This window comes from Myotis myotis, unplaced genomic scaffold, assembly GCF_014108235.1.
Source record: "Myotis myotis isolate mMyoMyo1 unplaced genomic scaffold, mMyoMyo1.p scaffold_m19_p_2, whole genome shotgun sequence".
NCBI lineage: Eukaryota > Metazoa > Chordata > Mammalia > Chiroptera > Vespertilionidae > Myotis > Myotis myotis.
Window position 1 is genome coordinate 158,404,144 of NW_023416324.1, and position 27,948 is coordinate 158,432,091.

General features: G+C 38.7%; 1 protein-coding gene across 1 annotated transcript; it reads left to right on the forward strand.

The window, feature by feature from the left end:
* Window positions 1–1,046: 1,046 nt before the first annotated feature.
* SLC15A2 (solute carrier family 15 member 2) lies at window positions 1,047–27,948 on the forward strand. Its single transcript, XM_036352258.1, has 22 exons — window positions 1,047–1,175; window positions 2,866–2,953; window positions 3,889–4,030; window positions 9,604–9,696; window positions 10,806–10,905; window positions 13,013–13,103; window positions 13,341–13,418; window positions 15,503–15,585; window positions 16,481–16,567; window positions 16,746–16,835; window positions 16,927–16,971; window positions 18,003–18,035; window positions 18,752–18,840; window positions 19,972–20,053; window positions 20,851–20,985; window positions 21,435–21,599; window positions 21,755–21,801; window positions 23,383–23,493; window positions 24,130–24,226; window positions 24,790–24,936; window positions 25,543–25,647; window positions 25,984–27,948. Exons 1-22 carry the CDS (start codon window positions 1,071–1,073, stop codon window positions 26,158–26,160), a joined length of 2,190 nt encoding a protein of 729 aa, XP_036208151.1. The 5' UTR covers window positions 1,047–1,070; the 3' UTR covers window positions 26,161–27,948.

Genomic DNA, 27,948 nt, shown 5'->3' on the forward strand with positions numbered 1-27,948 from the left:
TGGTCAGCACACATAATAGTGAGCGGTTGAACTCCCGGTTGAACAATTTGCATATTAGGCTTTTATTATATAGGATTACTATATTCTTTTCCATACAAACAACTGTAAACCTACTTTTGCCATACCCTATATGTAATTATATGTATACTAGGAGCCCAGCGCACAATTTGAAATTGTGGTGCCGCCCTGTCTTGACACCCAAACCTCTCCATGCAGAGCTCCAGCACACCTGGCCCAGCCCCCAAACCCTCTGGCCTTTTCTGGCCGCTTTAAGCCTCACCCTCAGTCCCTCGAGTCACCTAGGGCTGGTCCTGCCTTCTCTGGGTGACTCCCTGCTTCCGCCCCATCTCCGGAGCAACTCAGCAGCACCACCCCATCATGGCACCAGAGGAGAGCATGGAAGCCTCCCACCCCCTGTGCTGTGCTCCTTCCCCTGGCAGGTGGCCATTGGGCACTCAGAGTGTGAGTGGTGGGTGGCGAAGGACTGGTAAGGGGGGCGCTATGCACTCTCACCCCTGCCCTCCCCAGCAGGGGATGGTCCCGCCTCCTCCAGGTGCCTCCCCGCTTCTGCCCATCCCCAGAGCAATGCTCCAGCTAATATGCTAATGATCTGGTCATTACAGTTATGGCGTATTGACCATTAACATATTAGCTCTTTATTAGTATAGATTGTTTATAATAGGTGTTCAGTAAGTGGCAACTGTTGTTATCCACAAATCAATGCTTAAATCTGTTTGAAGGATTCCATTCTTAACTATTATGCATTCTTTTGCAATTCTCCAGCATTGTCTTTCCCATCTTATGATGTGTTGTTCACAATTCTTCTTTTACATAATTATTCTTTTGAACTAGTCTCTAAGACCCAACACTTTCTTTTCCTATAGATTTATGCTTTGCTCTGGGTCAGGCAGTTGCTCAAGCCAACACCTACAGGGTTAAACCTAGTTTCTAAAGCCACCCCTTTTCCCCTCCCAGTCAGTCCCACTTTTCACAGTAGGCTGGCAGCTGTCCCAAGTGCTTACCGAAGCCAAATGCTTGAAGAGAGAGAGAGAGAGAGTAAGGAGCCAGCTATGAATCCCTTCCAGAAAAATGAGTCCAAGGAAACTTTTTTTTCACCTGTCTCCACTGAAGAGGTACCACCTCCACCTCCCAGCCTTCCAAAGAAGCCACCTCCGGTGAGTCCCCAGACTCCTTTCTGCCTTAGACAGGAACAACCTTGTTCTTTTGGTTCTCTTCTTTGGCTTCTTGGAGCTTTAGGCTGAGATGTAATAGGGATTAAAAACTATTCTTTCTTGGAGTTAGAATTAACATGAAAACCTAAACAGGTTTCTTTTACTTGGGAGGGGAAGCAGCAGGAAGAGATAGTCAAAATTTTTCATTTGAGACCCAGGACTTTGCTATGTTTCATTGTATGTATATTCTGAATTTCTCTGTGAAGAAAAGAAAAAGCAATGGGAAAGTCCAGGGAAACTTGGCAAGCACTCCTGTGCTAGAGAACTGTGTGTGATTGTTCTTTCTTACCAATATAAAAACGCAGCCCTTAGTTCTCCGTGTCCAGAGTCTTAAGCTGGACACCAAGAGAAGTTTGAGAATAGATTCAGTACTTACGATGTGTTCAAGTTTACAGTGGGAGGCAGGATAGAAAAACAAAAAAGTAATAATGGTTAAAGCACTTCCAAATTCATTATCTCATTCAATTCTCACATCAAAATCCTGTAATGAAGAGGATACAGTAATAATGGACAATATTTACTAAGTTCTTAATATGGGCCAAGAGGTGGTAGTATTCTCATTTTGTTGAAATAACAGACCTGAAGCATAAAGACGGGTGTGGTGACATGGCCAGGGGCAATATGTTCCCCCAGCCAGTGACAATGTTACATAGCTAGTGAAAGTGTATTAATAAAACCTCAGCTTGCAGAATTCTCAGGCTGTGAGCTGGGAAGGTTATAAGTCAATTCATTGTGTCTTTCAAGCAAGTTATTATCATACATTAATATCCTATATAATAAAAACCTAATATGCTAAGTGTTCGGTCGTCCAGTCAGCCGTTCAACCAAAGTGTAATATGCTAATGATATGCTAAGGCCACTCAACTGCTCTCTATGATGTCCACTGACCACCAGGGGGCAGATAGTCGACCGGTTGACCAGTTGCTATGACATGCACTAACCACCAGGGGGCAGATGCTCCAACCAGTAGGTTAGCTTGCTGCTGGGGTCTGGCAGATCCGGATAGAGCGAGATGTGCTGGGCATGCGCTGGAGCCCTCCTGCGGTCCCTCCCTGGCTGGCCAACCTCCCACATCCCTCCTTAGCCCCAATCGTGCACTGGTGGGGTCCCTTGGCCTGGCCTGTGCCCTCTTGCAATTCGGGACCCCTTGGGGGATGCTGGAAAGCCAGTTTCAGCCCGATCCCGCAGGCCAGGCTGAGGGACCTCCCTGGTGCATGAATTCATGCACTGGTATTCTAGTATATTAATATTTAAGGGGGTTGTTTTTAATCTATCCATAGCCACCTCTTCATTATGTTCCTAGATATAGTAAGTATTCTGCCCAGAGTCCCAGGCTTTTCAGTTAGTAGTGATGGGAAGATAAGCAAATTTTGGGCCTAGGATCAAGGAATGTCTGAGCAGTTCCATATTAAATGAATGAAGAACAAGTAATGTTCATAATAGCTTCTATCATTCCTAAATCAGCAATCAGTGCAAGCACTTTTAGTAGATAATAGGTGTTTCTTGAAGAGTAGGCATCATTGCCTCACATTACCTATCATGGTGACTTAAAAGAAATGCATTTTTCTGCTGTGGAATGGTAGAGATTTAAATGAGAAACTCATGCTTGAACCGTTGTCTTTCTGCTTCATAGAAAATCTGTGGCTCCAACTATCCACTGAGCATTATCTTCATTGTGGTGAATGAATTCTGTGAGCGCTTTTCCTATTATGGAATGAAAGGTAATTTTGTGTCCCAAAGTCTTCTCCATGCACCCTCACTCCATGTTTGTAATGTCTAGTTTTCTTGTATGCATTTATTTCCCTTAACCACTCTTTCTGTCTTCATCCAAATTGGTCCCTTCCTTTGGCCAGGACTTCTAATAAATGCCTCATGGGATTTTACCTAGTAACAGATACAGGACAAGCATAGAAAGGACTAATAGAAACCAGAACACAATCTGTGAAAATTGAAATGGGAAAACACTCACCATCTGAGTTCCATTCTTCATATTAGTTTTATGAATGTACTAGAGGCCCGGTGCACGAAATTTGTGCATTCGGGGGGGGGGGTGTCCCTCAGCCCCACCTGCACCCTCTTGCAGTCCGAGAGCCCTCGGGGGATGTCCGACTGATGGGGAGCGGGCCTAAGCCGGCAACTGGACATCCTTAGCGCTGCTGTGGAGGCGAGTGATGCTCCCACCACCACTGCTGTGCTCGCTGGTCTTGAGCCCCACTTTTAGCTGAGCGCACTGACCACCAGGGGGCAGCTCCTGTGTTGAGCGTCTGCTCCATGGTGGTCAGTGAGCATCATAGTGACTGGTCATTCCCCTGTTTGGTCGATTTGCATATTAGCGTTTTATTACATAGGATTGTTGCTGAAAAGGAGATGGAAGGTATAGTAGAAGCATCATATTCTTTATGATTGGCCTAAATGATGCTATGTGTGAACATAGACTGAAGGGAGGAGTATTACATTTGTACACTAAGCACCACCCCATTCACAGCTCCCATGGACACTGCTTCTACTGCCTGGGAGTCACTCCTCAGTCATTTCACTGCTAGGAGTGTTAAAGGTTAAGATCACCTTCAAAGACCATAGAGCAAATGTACTTCACTTCCATAAGTCACTTTAATGCACCTATCTTATTTTGCCTCCATTTTTTTTCCCATCTCAGCTGTGCTGACCCTGTATTTCCTGTATTTCCTGCACTGGAATGAAGATACCTCCACATCTGTATACCATGCCTTCAGCAGCCTCTGTTATTTCACTCCCATTCTGGGAGCTGCCGTTGCTGACTCATGGTTGGGAAAATTCAAGTAAGGAAGATGGAAGATCACACCCCCAGAAGTTTTACAGATTAATTTCACAGAGGTTACCACTTAGAGCCTCTTTTCCCAAGCAAGAACACACCATATCATCGATGACAGATAGAATCTCTCTAAGACACACACATAGAAAGGCTATTTCTTTTCATTATCAGTTTTTCCAATATTTTTACATCCTTTTCAATCAGGAGTTGTTGTTGTTTTACTTAAATCTAATTTTAACTTTCTATCCTGTAGTCTAAGACTAATTCTTATTCTGATCTCAGGGAAAAATAAAGGTTTCTAACCACCAGAAAATTTATAATTTTAGAGACGTCAGTGTAGTTATTTGATATACTCGCCATTTCTTCTCCATATTGAATAATCCCAATTCCTTTAATATCTATGAGTCCCTCTTTTCGGTTCTTATACCAACTCTTATTCTCTTCTCTAACCTCTTTCTTTAGTTTTCTTCTTAAGAATTTAAAATTTTTTATGAGTTAGACTAATGGTCTGTTCAGTTCAGTATCTTTTAAGTTCCTGAAATTAGCGCCAGGAGACATTTATAGGATAATGTTATAGTTGTCCTCTGTAACATTATCCTCACAGGCTAGAGATGGAGCTTAGATATCCATCACCCAGTTATTTTCTGTGGACTTGTCACCTATGGATTTATCTGAATTAGCATTTTTCAAAGTACATTCCGTTAAAAATCTGCTGTATAGGATAATAATGAGTGTTATATAGGAAGATAAAGACCTCATGGCGAAATAAGTTTGAAAAATGCTAGGCTAAACACAGCTTAAAATGTTTCTTTACTGCATGACTTCTTATAGCCTTTAACATGCTAATATGCACTGGAAAATCTCAAAGAGAAGGTTATGGCACATAGTGTTTCCCAAACTTGTTTGACCAAAGTATATTTTTTTCAGGGTATCTTGTGGACCCAGTGTTTCAAAGAATTCTCTTAGGAAACACTGGCTTATATCTCACTTTGGCCTCTATATAATCATTGTTCTAAAGTATTTAATCAGCACTTTATAATAACTACAACCTATATGTAAAGTACTAAACAGTTTTGTTTTGTTTTTACTTGAGAGGGGGACGGTACGTAGGTAGCTGAGATCTATGTTTGCTCCTTCTATAGTATTAGTTACCAAGTCCATCCAAATAGGGGTTTGGCACTATATGCAGAATACAAAGCATAAGCCATGGTCTCTATTCAGTTATAGAATAAAAGACTCACATAAATAACCAGTACTTCCATTGATTTTTAAAAATGACTTCCTTTAAAGTTGGAGTATAGTTCTTGGGTATGGTGAACAATAGCTTCCTGTCTATTTCAGAGGAAATATAACAACCTCTACTTTTTTTTAATTTTAAGGATTTTTTTATTTTAACTATATATATATATTTTACAACCTCTACTTATGCCCTCAATCACAATCCTTTTTGAGGTATTCTTTATTTTTTAAAAATTATTTTTATTGAGTTATAATTAAAATAAAATACAAAAATCAAAAGTCTTAAAGTTTGATGAATTTTCACATATGTGTCACCATTACCTAGCTTACTTTCCTTAGAGTTTTTGTACTCTCAATATTCCTCTCTCTCTCCTTCAAATTCTCCATAGAGATGGTCTTTTCCTGTACCTAGAAGCCTGTTCAAATCTCTGAGACCTTTAAACAAACAAGACTATTGTTAACTCTCCTTTCAACCTGTCTTTGTCTTATTACCATTATCTCCAAATTTTAAAAAGAATCATCTGTATTTGTTGCTTTCCTTTCTCACTCTTCATTCTCACTCCTTAGGGCAGACTAATATAATGTAATGCAATAGAATCCAATTCAATTCAATTCAATCTGATAGAATTTAATTAAATAAATGTTTAGCAAACTTCTATTTGTTCAAATAAGCATGGGAGGTAAAGAGATGAATAAGACACAAATACCTGTTTCACACTGTTCATATTCAACTGCCTTTAATGAAGAGCAGCAGATTGTGGTAAGTACAATAAAATATAGCATAAATGATCTCTTTATCCTATTGAAATGCCTCTCTCTAAGATCATTGATAGTGATCTCTCTCTTTTTAAAAAAATCCTCACCAGAAATATTTTTTCCATTGATTTTTTGAGAGAGTGGAAGGGAGGGAGAGAGAGAAAAACATTGATGTGAGAGGGACATACTGATAGGTTGGCTCCTGCAAGATACGTACCCTTGACTGGAAATTAAACCCAAGACCCTTTGGTCCTCGAGCCAATCCTCTAACCATTGAGCAAAACCAGCTAGGGTGATAGTGATCTCTTTGTTGACAAATTCCAGCAGTACTTTCTAGATTCTTATTCACTTTAAACTTATTTTAACATTTCAGTCTATTTATTACTCCTATATTCTTGAAACTTCATGGGCTTCTCTAACACTGCATTTTCTGATTTTTTTTCCTCATACTTTTTTGGATTCTTCCTTATTTGGCTTTTTGGCTTTTGTTTACTTTACTCTTTCCTGAATGTAGGCAATTCCCCAGGGAATATTTTTTTACTGTCTTCTATTTCTCCAAATTCTCTTTTAGCAGATCCTATGGCGTCAATATTAGCAATATGCAGATAGCTCCTCCAACTCTATAATCTTAATTTCTCATTCAAGTTCAGTATGCATTATAACTGCATAGTGCCATTCATCGCCTGGATGTTCCACCTTATCCTCACTTCCCAAACCTATACGCTCACATTCAATCAGTTATCAAATTCTACCAATTCTATTTCTATAATATCTCTCACATTTATCCCTCTTCAACAGTGATTCTCACTGCCATTAACTGCCACAGCTCGAGTTTTGGTCTTCATTACCTCGAAATTGGGCTATTGAACTGGACAGCTACAATGTCATCACTGCCTCCCATATCCTTTTCTTATAATTGAGCCTATACAGGACTGCCAAATTAATCTTCCTGAAAGAAATCTCTGTTCACATTGCTACTTTGCTCAAAATTTTCTGCTGACTCGCCCATTGTTACTAATCTCATCCCCACTGACCTTCTTGCTCTTATTGTCATACTCCCTTTCAAGACTTTACTAAAGAAAAACCGAATACTACTAAAGTTCCCCTAACAATAGTCAGTGCAAACATTTTCTACGTCTGTTTGCACTGTTTCTACTTCATGGAATTTCCTTCCTCCCCATCCTCCTTTGTCCAAATCCTGTAAGACTCAGTTCAAAGGCCACCTATGTTATGGATTATTCTCTGCCCTTCACTCTTACTACTAGTCAGAAGTAACCTAATCTTCTCTGAACTTTTATTTTTTGCCCTCATATGACATTTACCAAATTCTATCTTATTATAGTTATTTGTATATAAATCTAATATTCTCTTCTGAAGAGAAAATGAAGTCTCATATATATTTTTATCCACAGCACCAAGAAGAGTGCCTGATAAATGTTTCAACTAATAAATTTATTCACCCTCAGATACTCAAATGTAGGCACAAGACTGAGGATAGCTGTGGGCAAGCATGAAGATGACTTTTATCCCTAGTGTTGGTTTTTTATACGCTGTGACCCATCCCTATCAGTCTGGACTCAACCTTGGCAATCACAACCACCCTCTTAAATGTCTTTATTGTCAAATATGCTTTTGGATGTCCTCTCTACACTTCTTTCTCTTTCTCCTTAGTGGGTCTATAGCATTTCCTCCCCTCTCCTATCTTTTCTGTCTGGTCAGAAATTACTCTCTTCACACTAGATCTCTTCCTTTGCCATCACCACACATACCCCTCAGTTCCTAAGCTCTAATTAAAAATTACTTCTGGTGGTGAAATAAAATTTAAAAGGTCTTCTATTTCCCTTTCTTTTTCCACATTAACTTGTTCATGATAAACCTGAAGGAACACTGGACTATGAGTTAGAAAGTAGAAGTTCTAGACCTAACGCAAATACTAATTGGAATGTCACTTTAGGACTGCCCTTTGATCTCTCTGGATTTCATTTTCCTCATTTGCAAATGGAAGCGAGGTCAAGTCTATCTAACACAGTTCTGTGTTATATGGTTTGAATTACAATGATTCCAGTGATCTCATTTCAAATGTGGGCTTTCCATGTTTCTCTTGACTTCTTTCTCCTTCTGTTAATTTCCCGCCATCAGATTCCTCTCTTATGTTCTCCATATCCTAGACTAATTCCATGAGTCTTTTACCTAGAAAGTTGCCTATTTTCCTTCTACGCCACTTACACTTCTCTTATTTATTTAGTCCAATAATTTATATTGCTCTGATCTCCCTGGTCAGACTCTATTACTCCAGCTCAGACTCCTTTTGATTTTTCTGTCGGATGATCTAGCATAGATCATCTCTTTTGGGCTTATGAGAGCTGGCCTTTTTTCAGTCCTTTTTCATTCTAATTTTTTCTTTTTATTCCAACAAAGAGAACTTTTCTCTAGAAGGCCCTCCAAAATGTTTTGCGAAACCCTGGCCCCTCCTTCTGATATTAATTAGTCACCCAACTTTTTATCCCCTACTTGCCGTTATAAACCTTCTAAGATCCCTTCCCTGGAGAGCCAACCTAGGAAAATTCGATATTTAAAATGAGAAATCCACATCCTAAGTTTCTGGTATCTTTAGCCTCTCTCTGATTCCTTCATTCCTTTCTTTATATTCCACATTAGCATGTAATACTTTAAAATCACAGATGTAAACTATATAATTTCCAAGGTTCCTTCTAGAACTTACATTCTACTTGTATATAAAGAGATTGCTAGTGTGGTGATATACCTAAGAAGTGTATTGTATATGTGGCTGTATGCCTTATTTCAATGTTTATAGTTCTACATACATTCTTACCAGAATTCCACACTCTTCTACTTTGTATTTGCCATTCAGATTTCAGGAAAAACAACACAACAGGCAGTCTCTACCAGCTGTATGATCTTTATCACTGGCAAGTCAATTCAGAGTCCATGGCTCCATTTTTAATTGCCCATGAAGCCACTGTGGCAGATATTATAATTAAACCAAGTGTTCAAGTGACTAAGCTGAATCTGAGAGCAATTTACCTCTCTCTATGTCTTAATGGTTTGGTTTAGAGAAAGTTTGTATTAACCATTCCTTTTTTCTGTTTAATTGGAGTTTTTCCTCAACCTCTGTCAATATCTAGAGCCAAAGACATTCTGTGAGAAAAACATCTCAAAATATCCTCTTCTTCTGGTTCTCCAACTTTAAAACATCATCACTCACTACGAATTTATTCTGGCCTTGACATATCTGTACCAGAGCAGGAATGCTCTGTGTATGTGTATGTGTAAAGTAAGAACATAAGAGTAAGGGGGGAGGAGAGGTCATATATGAGAAAGGAGCTTGAAGGGAATGTCCATTACCTCTAACACTCAAGGCAAATAGTTCTCTCTTTTTCTAGTCTGTTTACTTCATTTACCATTATTATTTCTATTTGCATTTCTCAGGAAATTTTTTTCCTCCTCCACCCCTTTCTCTTTTCACTTTATTTATTCTGGCACTGAGAATAGTATGAACTCTGAGTCTGTATTACTTAAGTCTCTGAATTCTGTTTGGAATGACTAATTTAACTCTCTCAACAGGACAATTATGTATCTATCTTTGGTGTATGTACTTGGCCATGTGATCAAATCCTTGGGTGCCTTACCAATACTGGGGGGACACATGGTACACACGTGAGTAAAATCATGGAATAAACTGGACCATTTTTTTTCCATTAGGTAAACCTCTTACACTTGTATTACAGATTATTTTTTATTTTCTTACCAGAGATATCCTTTTATTTCACAGCCTACTGTTGTTTTATTACCAAATTGGTTAAGAAGAAGTTATTTACAAGTTGAACTCTTTCATACTTTATTTGAACTCATTTGTTTTTATTAAATATTTGGGGACTTTTAGAATGCTTAGTTGGTATCCTCTTCATAAAAACTCATTGTATGCTTGAAGGCAATCATTAAAACTATTTTGTCCTCCATATTCCTTCACTTATTCATCCATTCATGCATCTGTACCTTACCAGGGTTAAAAAAATGTCTGTAACGTTTTCTTATAATGCATTGTAGAAGTCATATTCAAAGCTTGGATATTTTCCATTTATATGTAGTTGCATATATCGCAGTTGCTCTATCCATTTTTACTAAAGCTACTGATGTTTATGGGGCAAGAAGTATTTGATAGCTTTTTATGTCTGATGGTTCAGTCACCAAAGAGGATTACAGTTGTTCAAGAACCAGGACATATGTATTCATGTTTATAATGTGCCTATACATGTATTTATCCAGTGAGTTAAGAATTTTGTTTGAAATTTAATAATTATTAGATACCTCCTTATTGGTGTCCCACCAAAAATCAATGACACTTCTAATAATTATGATGGATTTTAACATTTTATTTTGTGTTCAGTAAGGTATGTGGGTTAAGGATTCATAAGGTCTTTCTATTGAAGTGTCTCTTTGACTAAGACAAAATTGATAACTAGAGCTTTAATTTTGAAGTTGCTTCAGTATCTACTTCTACTTGTTGTACACAAGGGATAAATGGAAATGTCAGGGACAAAATCCTCCCATGCAATAAATACTTCCTGGCAGAGGCTCAAGGGTCACAAAGCTCTTAAGTACCCTCAAGTCTTTCCTGGGAGTGAAGGCAGATGGAGAGTGCTCACAGGTTAGAAATGTAAAGGGATCTTTACATGTATACTTTTTTTCCTCCTGTAGCCCTATATTCAGTTTTTACTGTTGTGTTTAATATCAATATGGTTAGTGTCCTCACCTCTCCATTTCAGAGTCCTATCATTGGTCGGCCTGAGTCTAATAGCTTTGGGAACAGGAGGTATCAAACCCTGTGTGGCAGCTTTTGGTGGAGACCAGTTTGAAAAAACACATGTAAGAGTCCTGTTAATCCTGTATTTCCAAGACTGCAGAGCAGATGTTAAAAGAGGTACCTGGCAGGTAGCCATTTGCCAACATTGGTGAGATGATATCTGAGGAGTTATGTTCCATTCTGGGTATGGGTCATTAATAGAGAGAAAAACTGAAAAATGTTCAAAGGAAAGTGACCAGGGTGGTAGATGTCCTAAAAAAGACACATCTTATGAAGAAAGGTTGAGGGAAATGGAAATATTTAGATTCAATAAGAATGAAAAATATTATAGCTTTCTATTGATTTTGGACAAATGTCAGGTGAGGCCAATGAGTGAAAGCTATAGGAAACTAGCTTTTTGCTTGAAAGAAGGAAAAACTTCAAATAGAGTTTGAAGTAGTGAATTTACTCTCACTTGAAGCATTTAGGAAAAAAATGTCGTAAGCACTTTGGGAATGGCAGGGGATGAGTAGTGTAAAGGTGATTTAAGTATCTCTAATTTTGAGATCCTATGAAAGGGCAAAATGACCAAGCAGAATGAATTTCCTTAGATGAACTTGTCTAGATCAGGGATTTTCAACCAGTGTGCTACAATAATTTTATGAACATGCAATACCTGACTACTTACTCAGGAGTACTGACCTCTTTTCCTTTAGATTGTCAAATAAAAAAATGACAACAGCCAACACAACAATAGTCACCTGGTGTGAATGAGTCAAAATTATATCTATTTTTTGTGTGTGTCAGATTGGTAAAAAAAAAAAAAAAAATGTATTTTTTTGTGTGCTGCAGAATTTTAGTGATTAGTTTATGTGTGCCATGAGATGAAAAATGTTGAAAATCACTGGTATGGATGACATTCTCTCTTTTCCTAAATACTTTACATTGTCAATGGTGGTGGTGGGGCGGGGAACAGTATAAAAGAAGTAAATTGAGCTTGTATGAGGAAGTAGTGAGAACTGGGTAAGGGAAACTGTCTATTCTTAGATCAGCCGAATTTTCTGGCTCTGTTTTTTGCTCTCAGTTTTCTTTTTTGGTCTGTCTTCATGTATATATTCCCTCTTCTATAGCTATTTGTCATGCTTCTAGTTTTTTTCTCTCTGGTATCTCTCTGTGTCTTGTCTTCCTGTGGTCTTAACTCAAATGGTCTTTTATCCTTCAGACCATTTAGCAATCATTTTGTATTCTTTATATGTCTGGGGTCCAGAGTTCATAATTTGGAGAAATAACAAAACTTTGGCAAGTGAGATTCTATACACTATGAACTATACAAATATGTGCGTGAAATAAGGTTTAAATAGGGAGCAGAAGAAGAAGTGAAATACACTGTAAAATAGAAAATGGGAAGGACAGGTTGTTCTGTGTCAGGAAAAGATCTGGGTGGCAAAATGAAGCACAGCAGTACGCAATGAATGAATAAAGCATTAGCAACTTTATTTGAAAATTGCTTCATTTGGTAACTGTTCCACAAAGATATTTAATCATAGGACAAACCCATCTCCAAGTTTCCATCAGCCACCTCTAAGACCATTGGACTTCCTTTTATACTCTCTGGCAGACTTCCCATAAGCACTAGGTAAATTACTTGATCAGCAGTTTACTTCACTGTCCTATGTTCCAATCCTATTCCTACCACACATTCCACAAAATATTTTCTCTAACTCAGTCAGTCATTTGCTTAATTTGGTCAATAAATACCTACTTAGTCTGTAATATATGCAGGTATTATGGAAGACAGTGGGGATTACAGAAATGGGTAACACACGATTTCTGTCCTAAAGGAACTCACAACCTACTGAAAGAAACAGACATTTAATAAAAAATATATATATTATAATAGGTATATATGGAGCACAGTAGTGGCATAGTATACAGGATGATTATTTTTGGTATGGTAAAGGGGTAAAAGAATGTTAAAGATGCATGTTTAAACTAAGGTTTGAAAGATGGGTAAATGCTTGTATGTGGTGAGCCAGGTATATTTTAAAATATCTAATATAATATTCAGATACCGGGGAGGCAATATCTGAATCTGTCTCTGTATATGTACTTCCAGCTGAATCTGAACATTGATTGGGTAGAGTGCAGCTAAGAGTTATATTGAACTGATAATATTTCCTTTTGTTTCAGGAAGAGGAACGGACTAGATACTTCTCAGTCTTCTACCTCTCCATCAATGCAGGGAGCTTGATTTCTACCTTTGTCACACCCATGCTAAGAGGTTAGAATCTTTTCAGAGCGGCCCTCTATAAAGCTTTCTCAGCCAGACAAAAATCTGTCCAAGACTTCCTGCTGTTCATCCTCTTATAAGGGCTTGAAAACCTGAGATAATCTCTTTCAATCTTGATTTGTCTGACCCCAAAGAAAGATTATGGATGTCTACGTCTACAACCTGAAAAACTTGAGCTTGCAGAACATCAAGGACTCAAGATTCAGGATTACTTTTTTTTTCCTTTAGGAGATGTGCAGTGTTTCGGGGGAGACTGCTATGCACTGGCTTTTGGAGTCCCGGGATTGCTTATGGTGATAGCTCTTGGTAAGTCCAGTGTCGCCGAGGAAACTAATAATCACCGATGCCTGCCAATGTAAGGCATCATGTAAGCACTTTACACAAATGATTTTACCCACCCCTCAGACTAACTCTTTTAGGTAGGCATTATTGTAGGGGTTTCTCCTAAACACTGGAGATAAATTCACTAAAGTCAAAAACCTTTTTTAAAAAAGTGCTCAAGGTTACACAACTAATAAGATTCCTAGAGAGCTTTAAAAAAAAATAACTGAGCCATGGGCTTGATGTAGATCCAATTAAATTAGTTTCTCTGTGGAATAGGGCCTGAGCATCTATACTTTTAAAAATATCTAGGTAATTCTAATGTGTACTCTCTACACTAAAATATGTGGGGAAGCAAGGAAGATAACCCTTTCTCTTAAACTAGTTTATTTCATCTGGTAATTGAAAGATACATTTGAATTCTTTGGGACTTATAAAGTCACTTCTAGGTTTAGCAGTTTCTGCCCTGCTCTGCAGTTCTCCCAAGGAGCATTGAGAATAAGAGGAACAAAGAGAATAAGAGGAGTTGGATAAGTAGGTGGAGACTCCTGCAACTTAGATCAAGTGGCATTCTCTTTACCACCAAGAACCCAGTAATGGAAGAGGAAAGGGGCTGCTTAGTTTATGCAATCTAATGAGAAATTTGGACATAATTGTTTCTAATCACTGACCTGGAAACCTGTTCTCACTCTGAGCCTTTGGGTAACACCCCGTTGGAAGATGTCCAGTCAAAACACATAAAGAACTCAATAGAGGAAAAAGAGCCAGAGACTCACAATGTTCAGTGTGTAAGGATATTGGAAATGCTACTGAAAAGGAATCTTTGGTAAATGATCAGCTAGAGGGACATCTTGCTGGAGCAGGAAAATCCCTTGGGGAGGAAAGTATATCTAAGCTGGAGTCTCCCCATTGATTTTAGCTAAATTTAATAAACTTGAATCAAAAGCACTTTATAATTATAAAAGTATTATCAGCTCATTGCTGATTATTTGGAAAGTATAAGGAAAAGTAAGAAAATAAAAATGTGTCCACAATTAGCTGAGGAGATGTGCTTAAAGAATGAAGATGTAGATTAAGGGCAAAGAATAAGCTTAAGAACAGAAATAGTAGAGAAGATAATTTTTTTGTAGGAATGATGAATAGTGGTTAGAGCATTACTCTCTGTAATGAAATGTAAAGTGGGAAATGGTAAGCTGAGGTGAGCTACGTTGTGGACAGAGGCCAGGTCTTTTTTTTTTTTTTTTTAACTTTATTCCTAGTAGTATCTAAAGGTTTAATGCAAGAAGGAGTGAATAAGAAGCTTTCTGATATTTAAGAGCATAGATTTTTGAATCAGACAGGCCTCAGGTCTAAAGTGTAGTTTCTGGCAATTTCTAGCTTTCTAACCTTGTACCTGATGCTTAATTTCTTTAATCTTCTATTTCTTTGTGTGTAAAGTGGAGAGAGTAGTACATATTTTGTCAGGTTAAATCAGTTTATGTATGTAAAATGTTTAACACTTTACATATAAGAATAAACCTTCAATAGGTAGTTAGTAATAATAATAACCATCAAAACAATAATTAATTGGGATGGTATTTCATGCCAGGGGCTTGGGTTTATTAGGTAGGTCCTGAAAAGAAAGTTTTAATTTGGCATCAGATAGGGGAAGAATAGACCAGGGACTGAGGAACTAGATGATGGCCATTTTAATAACCCAGGGTAGAAGCTGTGAGGTCCTAAATAAGAGTTGTAGCAATGGTAGTGGAAAAGAGCCTGCCGACTAAAGCAAGATCAATGAAAGCTGGTAACATATCAGATGTGGAGATGGAGAAAAAAGAGTGAGAACTCAAAGATGACTTCCATTTCTGTGATTACAGAAAAGTCTCAACAGACATCTCTTTTAACAATTGACCATTTAATTCTTTTTATAACTTTTATAACTCTCAAGTCAGGAAGTGATAAGTGAGGTTCTTCCCTTGACGAGATGATCTGCCAGTCACTCCTACACATCAGCAGTCTGTCCTTAGCCTTGGGTACTGAATGTGCTGAATGAGAAGCTAAGAACCTTGTTTGTGTATCAACTGCAGTTGTGTTTGCAATGGGAAGCAAAATGTACAAAAAAACACCGCCAGAAGGAAACATAGTGACTCAAGTTATCAAATGTATCTGGGTAAGTCCATGAATTGTTTACCTGCCTTTTTCAACCAAAGACAAAGAGATGCTATGCGAGCAGAGACCTTCAAACATAGACCTACATTTTTCTCAATGACCTCTGTTCTATATCTGTGCCTTTGGGCAAATTGAAATTAATCAGTCTTCCTCTGTTCCCCTACTTAACTTCTAAGTAAAAAAGGAAAACATAATCATTTTTTAAATTGGAAAAAATCTTCTGAAATGTAGTTATAAGTGTCCATCAGTAGATGAGTGGATAAAACAGCAATGGTACATTTACAAAATGTAATACTACTCAGCCGTAAAAAAGAAGAAAACGTTACCCTTTATGACAGTATGGATGGACCTGGAGAACGTTATGCTCAGTGAAATAAGCAATCAGAGCAGGATGACAGCTGTTGGCAGTGGGGGAGAGTGGGGGTGGGGTGGAGGGATTGAGCAAAAAAAGAGAAAAAAGAGAGAAAAAACTCATTGACATGAGCAACAATGTGGTGGCTGTGGGGTGGAGGAGGGTGGAGGTGGAAAAGGGGATAGGGAGAATAAATGGTGATGGAAATTAAATTTTTAAAAGACATAAGGATAAATAAAATTATATCTGAAATATTTTGAAATTTAATGTCTGATTAAATCAAAGCATCGGAATAAGTCACTTGAAGTATGTCTGTTTCAGAGAAGGGATGATGACTTGAAAAAGGCAGGGGAGGACTTATATGCAAGCATATAGGCCTAACCAATGGACACAGACAACAGGGGGGTGAGGGCATGAGTGGGGTGGGGGGATGGGGGGTAATGTGGGGATAAGGACACATATGTAATAACTTAATCAATAAAAAAAAAAAAAGAAAAAAAGGAAAAAGCAGGGGAAGGTTTCTAAGGTCTATGCTCTGCCCTAGTTCGCTCTTTCCAACCGTTTCAAGAATCGTTCTGGGGACATTCCAAAGCGACAGCACTGGCTGGACTGGGCAGCTGAGAAATACCCAGTAAGTTGGAGTTTCAGAAATATCTTATAAATATCTCTGTAACATCTCTCCTAATACCCAAACCGATTCCCTCCTGTGGCATTTAACCTCTTCTCTTACTGTTCTGGGCTGCCTCTACTCCAAGCGTGAAAACCGTGTCTACCCAGCTAGCCTGTTCTTCCTTTCCCTTGTGTTGCAGAAGCAGCTCATTATGGATGTGAAGGCACTGACCAGGATACTATTCCTTTATATCCCATTGCCCATGTTCTGGGCCCTTCTGGAACAGCAGGTAAGAATACTTCTTTTGAAAGCCTCCCCTCTTCCAGCCTTTACCCTCTCACAGAAAAGGGATTTCTCCTAACGGCATCTGTCTGCCCTAGGGCTCACGATGGACCTTGCAAGCCACCAGGATGAACAGGAATTTGGTGAGTGGAAGAGATTTTCCAGAGAAGTCTGTTTTTTCTTTATAATCCATACGTGGGAAATATTAATTTCTTTGTGTTTTTGCCTGAAAATGGACTTAAGGTCATAAGACAGGTGCCTTTAGCATGCAAATACTGAGTAGGCAAAATAAAGAAATCTAGTCTAGAAATAAAAACCAGTGTCTTACCTTTAGAAATCAGGAACAGAAGGATGGGAAAGGTTAAAATGTGTACAAGGAAGTATTGAGAGGGTAGCAAAGGGATACAGACCTTGGATAGTGATGGCTTTCTTCCATCTATGCCTGCCCCGCACAGCAGAGACAGGTTTAATGGTGCTAGTACACTGGCCCCATCCCAGTCAAGATTCACAGCAGAGGATCTGCACATGGAATATTTTGTACATGGATATGGAAAAATTGGGAAAGTTGTAAGCATTTTTATCTCTTTTTCCAACCTCCATTCTTTGGCAAACTCACATAAAGTTCCATCTCTGCTCTCAATCATTCCACTTTCTAGATTATTGTCTTATTTTTCTGCCATCACAGTTGGGAAGAGGGTAGGGTCTTATTAGATAGCCTCTGTGCAGCCTGTCAAATATAAGTTTACCTTTTTCCTTCCTCTGGTTGTCCAGGATTTACCATGATTACCCTCCTGTTGACCCCCTGGAGAACTCTGTGAATCAGTGGGAATCTTTACCCTAAACCAGATAGCTTGTCCTTCACATAATTACTACCTATGACTGCAGTTACTGGGATGAATAAAAACACACTGACTATTCTCTCCGAGGTTAAGGAAAGTATGGTACATAGAAAAGAATATTCTGCCTTAGGGCATCTGCCTTCAACAAACATAGCCTAAAGCCATTAACAGTCTGTTCAGCCCATATATCCTTACAAGCATGATAATGGCTGAAACAAAGACCTGGTGAATTTTAACTTACTAGTATGTTTATTGCCTGTTAATTACCAAGATTGTTGATTTAGGCTTTTCTTGTCTTTAGCCACCTCTAAATTTAATTTATTATAATGTTTCAGGGTTTTATTGTGCTTCAGCCGGACCAGATGCAGGTAGGACACTTCTTTGTAGTCATTGGGACTTATTTCTTTCCTCATTTATACCTCTACCTGTAGTATTAGGATTGCCAACCATAATTTGATGTTATTTTCCCTTGTATGCTGAAGAGTGCTAAGCATAGGGATGAACATATTCTCCTTGAGCTCCACACTTCTCTTTACATCTTCTGCTAAGTAAGTAGCTCCTGACCAAGTCCAGGGAGAGTAAGTTTTGAGCTCACAGGAAAAGTATAAGCATTGGACTTTTATCCCTGGCACAGTATAAAGGACATGTTGTCAACGAAAGTAGAAGGCTTTGTTGTATGAGCAACGAAGTCAGAATCTCTGTTCATTGGTGACTCTTAGTTCTTTTTTTTTAACTCTTTGTTCAAGAATCCCCAATTCTTCCTTTCATTTCTTCTGGCCTTGACATTTTCCTTTGGGCTGTGGAAATGGACATGACAAGTGAAAATGGGAACACCCAAGTGATTGACAGAAAAACAGGTTCAGAGTGAAACTGGTTCCTTGGGATATCTGGAAACTAAGGTGCTATGCAAGGGAAATAGAGTCTTAGGTGTAAAGAGACTAAGAGATATGGAATCATTTTGTACTTTGTATGAGAAAAGTGTCTTTGGATGTGAGAAAGGAGGCACAAAAGCAAATGAGAGCACATGCTCACACTTATGATAGGAGAACACTTGTAACTAATCTTCTTTACTATGGTATTGCAGGTACTAAATCCCCTTCTGGTTCTTATCTTCATCCCATTGTTTGACCTTGTCATTTATCCTCTGGTCTCCAAGTGTGGAATCAACTTCTCGTAAGTGCTCATTATGCCTGTATTCCTCCAGACTGACTCAATCTTTGCCCCGTTTGATAAAGATTCAATGTTAGTAGTTTTCTACCTAGTGATGATTTGTTTTGGTTTTATAATTTTTTTTCTGGTTCTATTTACCCACGTTAGATTACACACCATGAATACCAGAGGATGGGAATTAGAATGAATTATTTCTTATTGTAGGGAGTCTAAACCATTACTGCCTTCTGAACTGTGCAATGTTGAAGGGTATGTCTAAGTTTCATGGAAACTCAAGAGTATGTGACAGTGGTCTCTCACTTTCCAACTTTTTGCTTTGTTCTTGAATGTTGCCTCTTCAAAGAAGTCTAAAGCCTTTGATGACAATGAATCCCTTTAAATCTCCTATTGTCCCTATAAAACAAGTCAGGGGACCTGGTAAGAGTGGGGATAGAATTGTCCCTATTTACTGCTTTCTCCCATAGAAGTGGTTGTTATTCTTCGATAAGTTTGACAGAGGAGTGTTGTAAGCCTCTTAATTCTCGATTTAATAGCAATTTCCATTTAATGACCACTTTACCATACTCAAATGGCCTTTTATCACTTACTCATTCATTGAAGTGGGTTCAGCAACAAGCCATACAAATGTAAAAGCACAAATCTTCCCCTCAAGAGGTTTACTGTTTAATAAGGAGGTGGAACGTGTGCACATATAATTACTACATGAGGTAAAATATGTTAGCTGCCCTAATAAGGGAGCAAAGTGCCAGGGAAGTGTAGAGAAGTCTGTTGCCAGGGTCAAGAAAAACTTCTGAACAAGAGGAAAATGAAGTAATAATATATAGCGCCTGGCATATGGTGAATGTTCAATTATCCTGACTGCATACTATTCTTCTTGTTATTATGACGTGATGGATAGAAAAAAAATAAACAAAGATAAATGTGGGGAATGTGGTGCATTACAAAGAACCATTCAGTACGACTCAAGTAAAGGGAGAAGAAAAGATGTGTGAAAGGGAGTTCTAGGAAATACTTTGGAAAGTAATTGGGGCCAAATCAGGAAAGGTCTTTAATGGTAGGCTTGGGGGGGCGGGGGCGGATTTTATCCTTTAACTCTAAAGTTTAGGTATAAATGTCTCTCCCTCTCCTCTGCAGATCGCTTAGAAAAATGGCTGTTGGTATGATCCTAGCGTGCCTGGCATTTGCAGTTGTGGCAGTCGTAGAGACAAAAGTTAATGTGAGTTCAATAATTCTTAAGCTCCATGAGTACAGGACCTTACCTATCTTGTTCACTCTTCTGATTCCCTGGGACCTAGCACAGTACCTGTTTTAAAGAAGGTGCATAATTCATATTTGTGACAAATGAGTAGGTACAGAGGTAGAGCAGCAATGAAAAGGAGGCTCAGCTCCCACCTGAGTGATTCAGAATATATTGTCAAGGAATCTCCAAACACTTAAATCAAGGTATCCAGCCATCTCTTTGGAAACACAAGCTTATATGATACCTTACCAGATACTTACACATATACCCTTTGACAGATTGAATGGCCACTATTGGGGAATGATGTATGAGGCCACAGCTGAGTCAAAAAGTATGAAGGTTGTTACCTGACACCTGTGCTTGCTGCATTGAGCTGGTGTTTCCCACTCTAGACTGACTTCAGAGTTTCCTAAGCCAAATGGTCTTTAGTGGGAGAAAACTGTGTTGTCCTGATTAGATGGACTAGGCCAGTGGTCAGCAAACTCATTAGTCAACAGAGCCAAATATCAACAGTACAATGATTGAAATTTCTTTTGAGAGCCAAATTTTTTAAACTTAAACTATATAGGTAGGTACATTGTTATTAACTTAATTAGGGTACTCCTAAGGCTTAGGAAGAGCCACACTCAAGGGCCAAAGAGCCGCATGTGGCTCGCGAGCCGCAGTTTGCCAACCACGGGACTAGGCTGTCAGAGATAGGACTGAGATATCTGTTCTCCTTGTATCCACAGGGTTGTTTATTAGTGATTCTAACATGTGTTCTCTGTCCTAAGGAAATGGCTCCACCCCAGCCAGGTCCCCAAGAGATTTTCCTACAAGTCTTGAATCTGGCAGATGATGAGGTGAAGGTGACAGTGGTGGGAGATGACAACAATTCTTTGTTGCCAGAGTCCATCAGATCTTTTCAGGTGAGAAATGGACTTGAAAGAATTAGAAACACATTCTGATTATGCACCAAAGCAGCAGCATAATATAGTGGCTAACTACATTATGCATTTGTGGAGCATGCATTTGTGAAGTCAAACTGCTCCAGTCCGATTTCCAGTTCTGTCACTCCCTAGCTACAAGACCCTGAACAAGTTACTTTATCTCTAAACTTCAGTTTAAGCATCTGTAAAATGGCAATAATTTTAAAATCAGAAGTTATTGTAATGGTAAGTTATAATATGTAAATCCTATGATGAATATCCTTACTCATGAATATTTATGCATCCCTCTAATTACTCCTATGGTATATTCACAAAAATGGAATTACTAGCTTAACAGATAATGTTAAGGTTACTCGCATGGGAAGCTATGGGATTATGATGTCCAAAATGGGGTAGAAGGTGAGTGTGACAGGTTTTCCATTCTACAGAAAATGCCACACTATTCCAAACTTCACCTGAAGACAAAAAGCCAGGATTTTCACTTCCACCTGAAATATCACAATTTGTCTGTCTACACTGAGCATTCTGTGGAGGAGAAGAAGTGGTACAGTCTGATCATTCGAGAAGATGGGGAAAGTATTTCCAGCATGATGGTAAGTTGAGGAGTGGTCTTGGTTCCAAATTGTTATCTTAGAGTGTGATGACTGGCTCATCAGTAGCTTACCAAGGATATGCCTAATGATAAATTTTTCTGATTATTGGTTCCCTGTTGTCAGCTGTGACTGATTTTTACTTTCCTTTATTTAAGGTGAAGGATGCGGAAAACATAACAACCAATGGGATGACAGCCGTGAGGTTTGGATGTCAAAGAAATCCCAGGCCACTCTGTTCTCATGAATCTTGGGCCTCTTCTGATCTGTGGGGCTTCGGATAATGAGGCCTAACATTCTACTTGTCTGGTGTAGGGATTCTCTCCTGGGATGTCAGGGGCATAGGTGTCAGAAGGCATTTTCCAGGACGCAGAGCAGATAGGCTTGCTTTCCCATGTGGCATTCAAAGATGACCGTGTCTGTGTATGTCTCCTGTGCTCTGATGCATGCATTTCCTATACCGAATTTTATCCACTTATCTTGTTCTCAGGAAAATAACTCAGTACTTTCCTCTCTCTGATGACCAGAGAGAAATTTAGAAGCAAATAATGCTTCATTGTTGGTAGTTGGGCTTCTATTTTTACTGTGTCTTTAAAGTAAAGTATAGTTTTTATTTTAAACTTATAGACGCATCTTGGTGTAGTAAAGGTGATACATTTGGAGTCAAAAGACTTGGTTGTGAATTCAGGAAAGTCTGAAGGTCTTGTCAGACAGCCTGGGACAGTTTCAGAGCTGGGGCACTGAAGAGGTCACCTGCTTTCTGTGGCAGGAATCTGACATGAAATGGACAGATGCACATGCGTATGGCCATCAAGATTACTAGTAGGTAGTTGTTGTTAAAAGTTGATAGGACTTTCTTGGGTTGGAGAGCCACAGGAACTTTCAGAAGGGATGGAAGGGGAAACTTCTAGATTAGTGCAGGATTATTTAAAAAGTCCAGGAGTTAACTTAAGGATTCTAGAGGGAACTGCCCTTTTTATTCCATGGGCCAAAGAAAAAAGCACAAGCTATCAAAATAGAAATGTACCCCAAACCCATACTTAGAGGCCTAGGTTCAGAAGACTAAAAAGGTCATTCTAGAAGGGTCCAGGATTGTCTGCAGACTCCATAATAATGATGGATCTATTATGGGCTGGGAGTCTGAATTTGCATAAGTCAAATCATTTATAAGAAGATAAAGTATCAGTTTTTTTTTCTTTATTGATTAAGGTATTACATATGTGTCCTTATTCCCCCATAGCACCCCCCGCCCCCACTCCCCTGGTGTCTGTATTCATTGGTTATGCTTATATGCATGCATACAAGTCCTTTGGTTGATCTCTCACCCTTACCCCCACCCTCCCCTACCTTCCCTCTGAGGTTTGAGCATACTGGTATATATTTATATAATCATTTTTCTTAATGGAGTAGCAGTTGGTGAACCCCACCATTATAAGAGGGAAAGATATTGGATGCACCTAAGCTGGATTAGGGAGGAAACTCAGACTGCCATGGGATAGTGTCCATCCAGTTAGAGATCAGGTGAGGGTATGGCAGATAGAAAGCTATTCCCTTAGGAATGAGAACGTTAGGGACAGCTAAGAAGACTATTGATACTTTTTACATTTGAGTTGATTCAAAATTGATTCCTTCAGTTAACAATACATATGATGTACCTTTTATGTATCAGGCACTGTTCTAGGCACTGGGATATAATGGCAAACAAAAGAAAAATCCCCTTACCCTTTTATCATGTGTTGTTGCTTGGGAAGCTTTGTCTGATCTGTAACCATGTCTCTACCCTTAGGTTCCTTAACACTTTGCATAAAGAGGTCAACATCAACCTGGGTGCAGATATCTCACTTAATGTTGGTGAAGACTATGATGTGTCTGCTTACAGAACTGTACAAATAGGAGAGTAAGTACACTCATTACCCTTTGAACATTTTACTTCTATCAACAAATTTTAAAATGCTTTCTTTGCATATAGGTGGTGGTATATCAAGATAGTGGGTATATCTTGGCTAATCTTGAGTATACACAGACTCCAGCTCTTTTTTGACCCTTGCCTCCTTCCCTTAGTCTCACCTTTCTCTACACAGGTATATTGAGATCATGATTGCTATGAAGTTAATAAGGCCCATCTCTGGGAGGTTTGCAAAGTTTATTATGGACTCCCACTTCTATCCTTTGGTATTGCCTACTGGCACATCAGTACTTCAGGTTTATCCTTTTGGGTTCACTGTTTTATGCTGAGAAAAATTAATAAGACTTAAGAGCCTGGTGTCCATAAAAGAAGATGATTTGTGCCTTCTTTATTCAGGTTTAAGTTAAAAAAAAAGATACCAGACAGATAATAAGGGGCTCAGGCCAGGGGCAGAAAAATCTGGCATGAAAATAATTTACTCCTTGAGAATTCTCTCTTTAAGAGAAATGGGTGGTTTTGCTGCTTGATTCACCATCAATAAAGAGCTGAGATCACTCTTTCTTGTGATAATGGGGGTGCTTTTCTAAGCTGTGATGTTTATTCTAACCTAACCTCATCCTGTTCCAGGTACTCTGCAGTACGTTGTAAAACAGAAGATGATGACTTTTTGCTGAATTTGGGTCTACTAAACTTTGGTGCAGCTTATCTGTTTGTTATTACTAATGTAAGTAGCTCATGGCTACCCCTCCACTCTCCTACCATGTAAGCTGTATCTATGTCTGTGTCTATCCTGGAATACAAAGAAGATTTTGTAGCAAGATAGGATCACATACTTATTTCTAGTGTAAGATGATAGATTCTAGTGACTTTATGACTGAGGTCTCCATATGGGACATAAAAAGAGATATCATTGGTAGCAGGCACAGGATCTGGGAAAATGGAAGAACTAATTTATCTTGAGTCATTGCTATGAGGTGACATGGTCTCCTTCAGTCTCATTATGGTTCTAAGAAAACAAAGATTGTCATTTTGACATGTAATAACAAAAAATTTTGCCATTTAAGGACTATATTAATGTCAATATCCTAAGTCAGGCTAGTGAGTGCAGTGTTACCAAAAGAAATTTCAAAAAACAAACCCTGAAACTGTAAAAATTGCTCAATCTCTTGGAGGTAGTAAAAGGATAAAAATATAAAGATGGGATGGACATAAGATCATAGAATGCTGCAGGTAAGGAATATTTACTTGGGACTACTGACAAACCAATTTCTTCTTTCCCTCACTAAGAGCACCCGTCAGGGTCCCCAGGCTTGGAAGACAGAAGACATTCCAGCCAACAAAATATCCATTGCATGGCAGCTACCACAATATGTGCTGGTGACAGCTGGGGAGGTCATGTTCTCTGTCACAGGACTTGAATTTTCTTATTCTCAGGTAGGTTTTTTCAGGTGGGAAATGGAGGTGGAGATAGGGCTTAGATTGAAGATGGTGAATTATTTTCCTGGCACTGCCTTAAGTAGATATGACCTGGCCAAGACCTTCATATATTTTGGCTTTAGATTCCATATACATGATCCTAAACAGAGAGTCATCTTGATTCCCATGATCATAGAAGTGCAGCATAGTAGTCTATGGAATTTGATATCGAGGAAAAAATACTTAAAAATTAAGAATAAGGGCTGTGGAGTCAAACTGCCTATGTTCAAATTTTGGCCACACAACCCTTTGTGTAATCTTGAGCAAGTGAATAATCATTTTTCTAGTGTTACTTTTTATGTATAAAATAAGAATATTAATAGAACTTATCTCTTAGGGTTGTAATGAAGATTATATAATATGAGTTAAAATATTTGATTAATAAGAGCTCCATTCTGTTATTACTATTAACATAATTAATACCCCTTGAGTCAATGTGATAACTGAACTCAGTGGGAAAAGTTGAATCTGGAAACTTTTGTGGAAGAAGTTTTCTGGATAGATGCATGGGGCATGAGAGTAGTGTAGGGATTTCGTTTACTGACAAACTTGTGTCCTCTCTAGGCTCCCTCTAGCATGAAATCTGTACTCCAGGCAGCCTGGTTGTTGACAATTGGAGTTGGAAATTTCATTGTGCTTACTGTGGCACAGTTCAGCGACCTGGTACAGGTATGGATCCAAGAGAAAGAGGAGCTTGTAATCTACCCAAGGTTTCCCCTTCAAATTCCTCTTTTTCCTCCTCCTCCATCCCTCTGTCTTCCACATTCCCCATGACAGATGAGTTGGACGCACACAGACCTTGCTAGAAAAATAGACATATGTAAGTATCAGTAATGTCCACCATATACCCATGTGAGGAAAGGTGAGTGAACCCAGTCTTCTCCTAGCAAACCTCTGTCTAAATGGTGAGCCTGGGTCAATCTGCTCCTCCGTTCTCGCCCTTTGAAGATCCCTTTAGTTTTAGATTTCACCATATTCTTTTCTTATATATATTTCTTCCTGCAGTGGGTCGAATTCACTTTGTTTTCCTGTCTCCTGCTGCTGGTCTGCCTGGTCTTCTCCATCATGGGCTACTACTATGTTCCTCTAAAGTCAGAGGATATTCAGGAGCCAGCAGCTAAGAAGATTCCCCATATCCAAGAGAACACAATAAACCTGGAGACCAAGAACACAAAGCTCTAATGACTCCTGGGACTCTGCCCAGTTCCAGATTCCTGACTCTGGTCTTGGCCATCACTGAACTTCAAGCATTTTTTCCTTCCATTTGGTTAGGGGAGTGAGGTGGCATCATATATGAGCTGGTCTCCTCCACTTTTCTCCCATGATAGAGGCAGTTCTGTATTTTCCAGTCCATTAAAGAGTGAGGCCCCGAGACTTTATGTCTTCCCATTTATCAGTGAACTCAGTAAACCATGTGTTGTGTTGGTGAAACTGGCCTGGGTCTCCAAATGGCCAAGAAAACACAAATGTATAATTGAAATTCGTCTCTGTGCGTATGCAAAATTATGTGGGAATTCCTTTACCTGCTTTTTAGAACAGAAGACCCCACTTTTTGAGGTGCTGATTTAGGGGCAAAATTGCAGAATAAGAGAGAAATGGTATTTCAAGTTTCTTCATTAGCAGTGCAATTGAATTATTCACAAGGACCTCAAAAATTGGTATATCTGGTGTGATCTGGTCTAGGGTCTGGCTTATCAACTATCCAAGTTTGATAAAACCTTAGTAAATTTTTCAGTACAGAATAACAGACTGACATTTTATTAACACAGGAGAAGATACATCTTTCTTATAATTACACTATTTTATCTACCAACCCAAACATCCCTTTCTAAGTACTGATAGATCTTTGGAAATCAAATTAAAGAAAATACACACTGGTAAATCTGGTTCTGGGAAACAGGAATGGGTCTAAATTGTGGAAATCCTGATGAATCCCTCTTCTGCAGTGCACATTCTTCTTAGTGACTACAATGCTTCAGCTCTGCCTTATGTCCTGTGAACAGCTGTATAGACACTAATTATAATTTTGAAACCCTGTCCTTTCAATGTTGTTGGGTCAGCATTTTCTCATTATTACATCATGTCTTACTTATTGCAACAAATATTTAATAATTCATATTTTAATGAATTCATCTTCCTTTTTTATTTTATTCCCTTCAGCCTCAAATACGTGGCTTCATTTTTTTAGATTTTTTCTTTATTGTGTAAAGTTTTACATATGTCTCCTTTTCCCCCAATTTAAGTGACTTCATTTCGATAATTTTTCTTATCTTACTTTCCTCACAATTTTTAAATACCATTTTTTTCACTTAGGCCTGGGAATTTCTTTCTTATTAAAAAGTTATATTAATACTATAGTTTTGAGTTTCTGAAATGGTGATGCTCAAATGGAGGGGAATGGTTCCATATGAGGATCCTAGAACAATCTGCGGGAGGGCAGGAGGGCAGAACATGAGGGTTTTTTGTTTGTTTGTTTGTTTCTGTGTCAATGAAAAGGTGAGCAACATTACCTTGAACACAATAAATGAATCCTTGGACAGGAATGGGAATGTCATTACGATGTATTGCTAGGAAAAAAAGTTCAGAACCACTGTACGAGAGAGCCTCATTTTCATTGGTTTTGCTCCATTATTGTCATTTAGAACTGGGTTGCATCTCACACTGTAAACATAACCAGTTAAGAGAAGTTGCTCCAGTTTCCCAAACATCATATACTTTAGTTTTAGTGACCAAGGTTTCAGAAGTACTGAAGTGACAGCATACCACCCAGTTTCCCCAGATGCTGTGTCTTGATGTGAACCAGAGCAGCTTTAACTCAATCTGGTCAATGAAATATTGTTTGAAGAGATGTTAACAGTGCTTGGTGAATAAAAGTTTGTATGGACAAATATATTTGGGGAACGGGGCATATTATATCTTTTTCTTAACATTTGTATATTAAAGATTCTGAGAAATCCTGCAGTAAAAGCA

What these genes read in the sequence shown, in the direction of transcription:
- SLC15A2 (XM_036352258.1), top strand. Translation starts at nt 1,071, where the DNA reads ATGAATCCCTTCCAGAAAAATGAGTCCAAGGAAACTTTTTTTTCACCT. An exon ending in TTCAGCCGGACCAGATGCAG is followed by an intron (nt 18,036 to 18,751) that starts GTAGGACACTTC and finishes ATGGTATTGCAG; the next exon opens with GTACTAAATCCCCTTCTGGT. An exon ending in AAAGTATTTCCAGCATGATG is followed by an intron (nt 21,600 to 21,754) that starts GTAAGTTGAGGA and finishes CCTTTATTTAAG; the next exon opens with GTGAAGGATGCGGAAAACAT.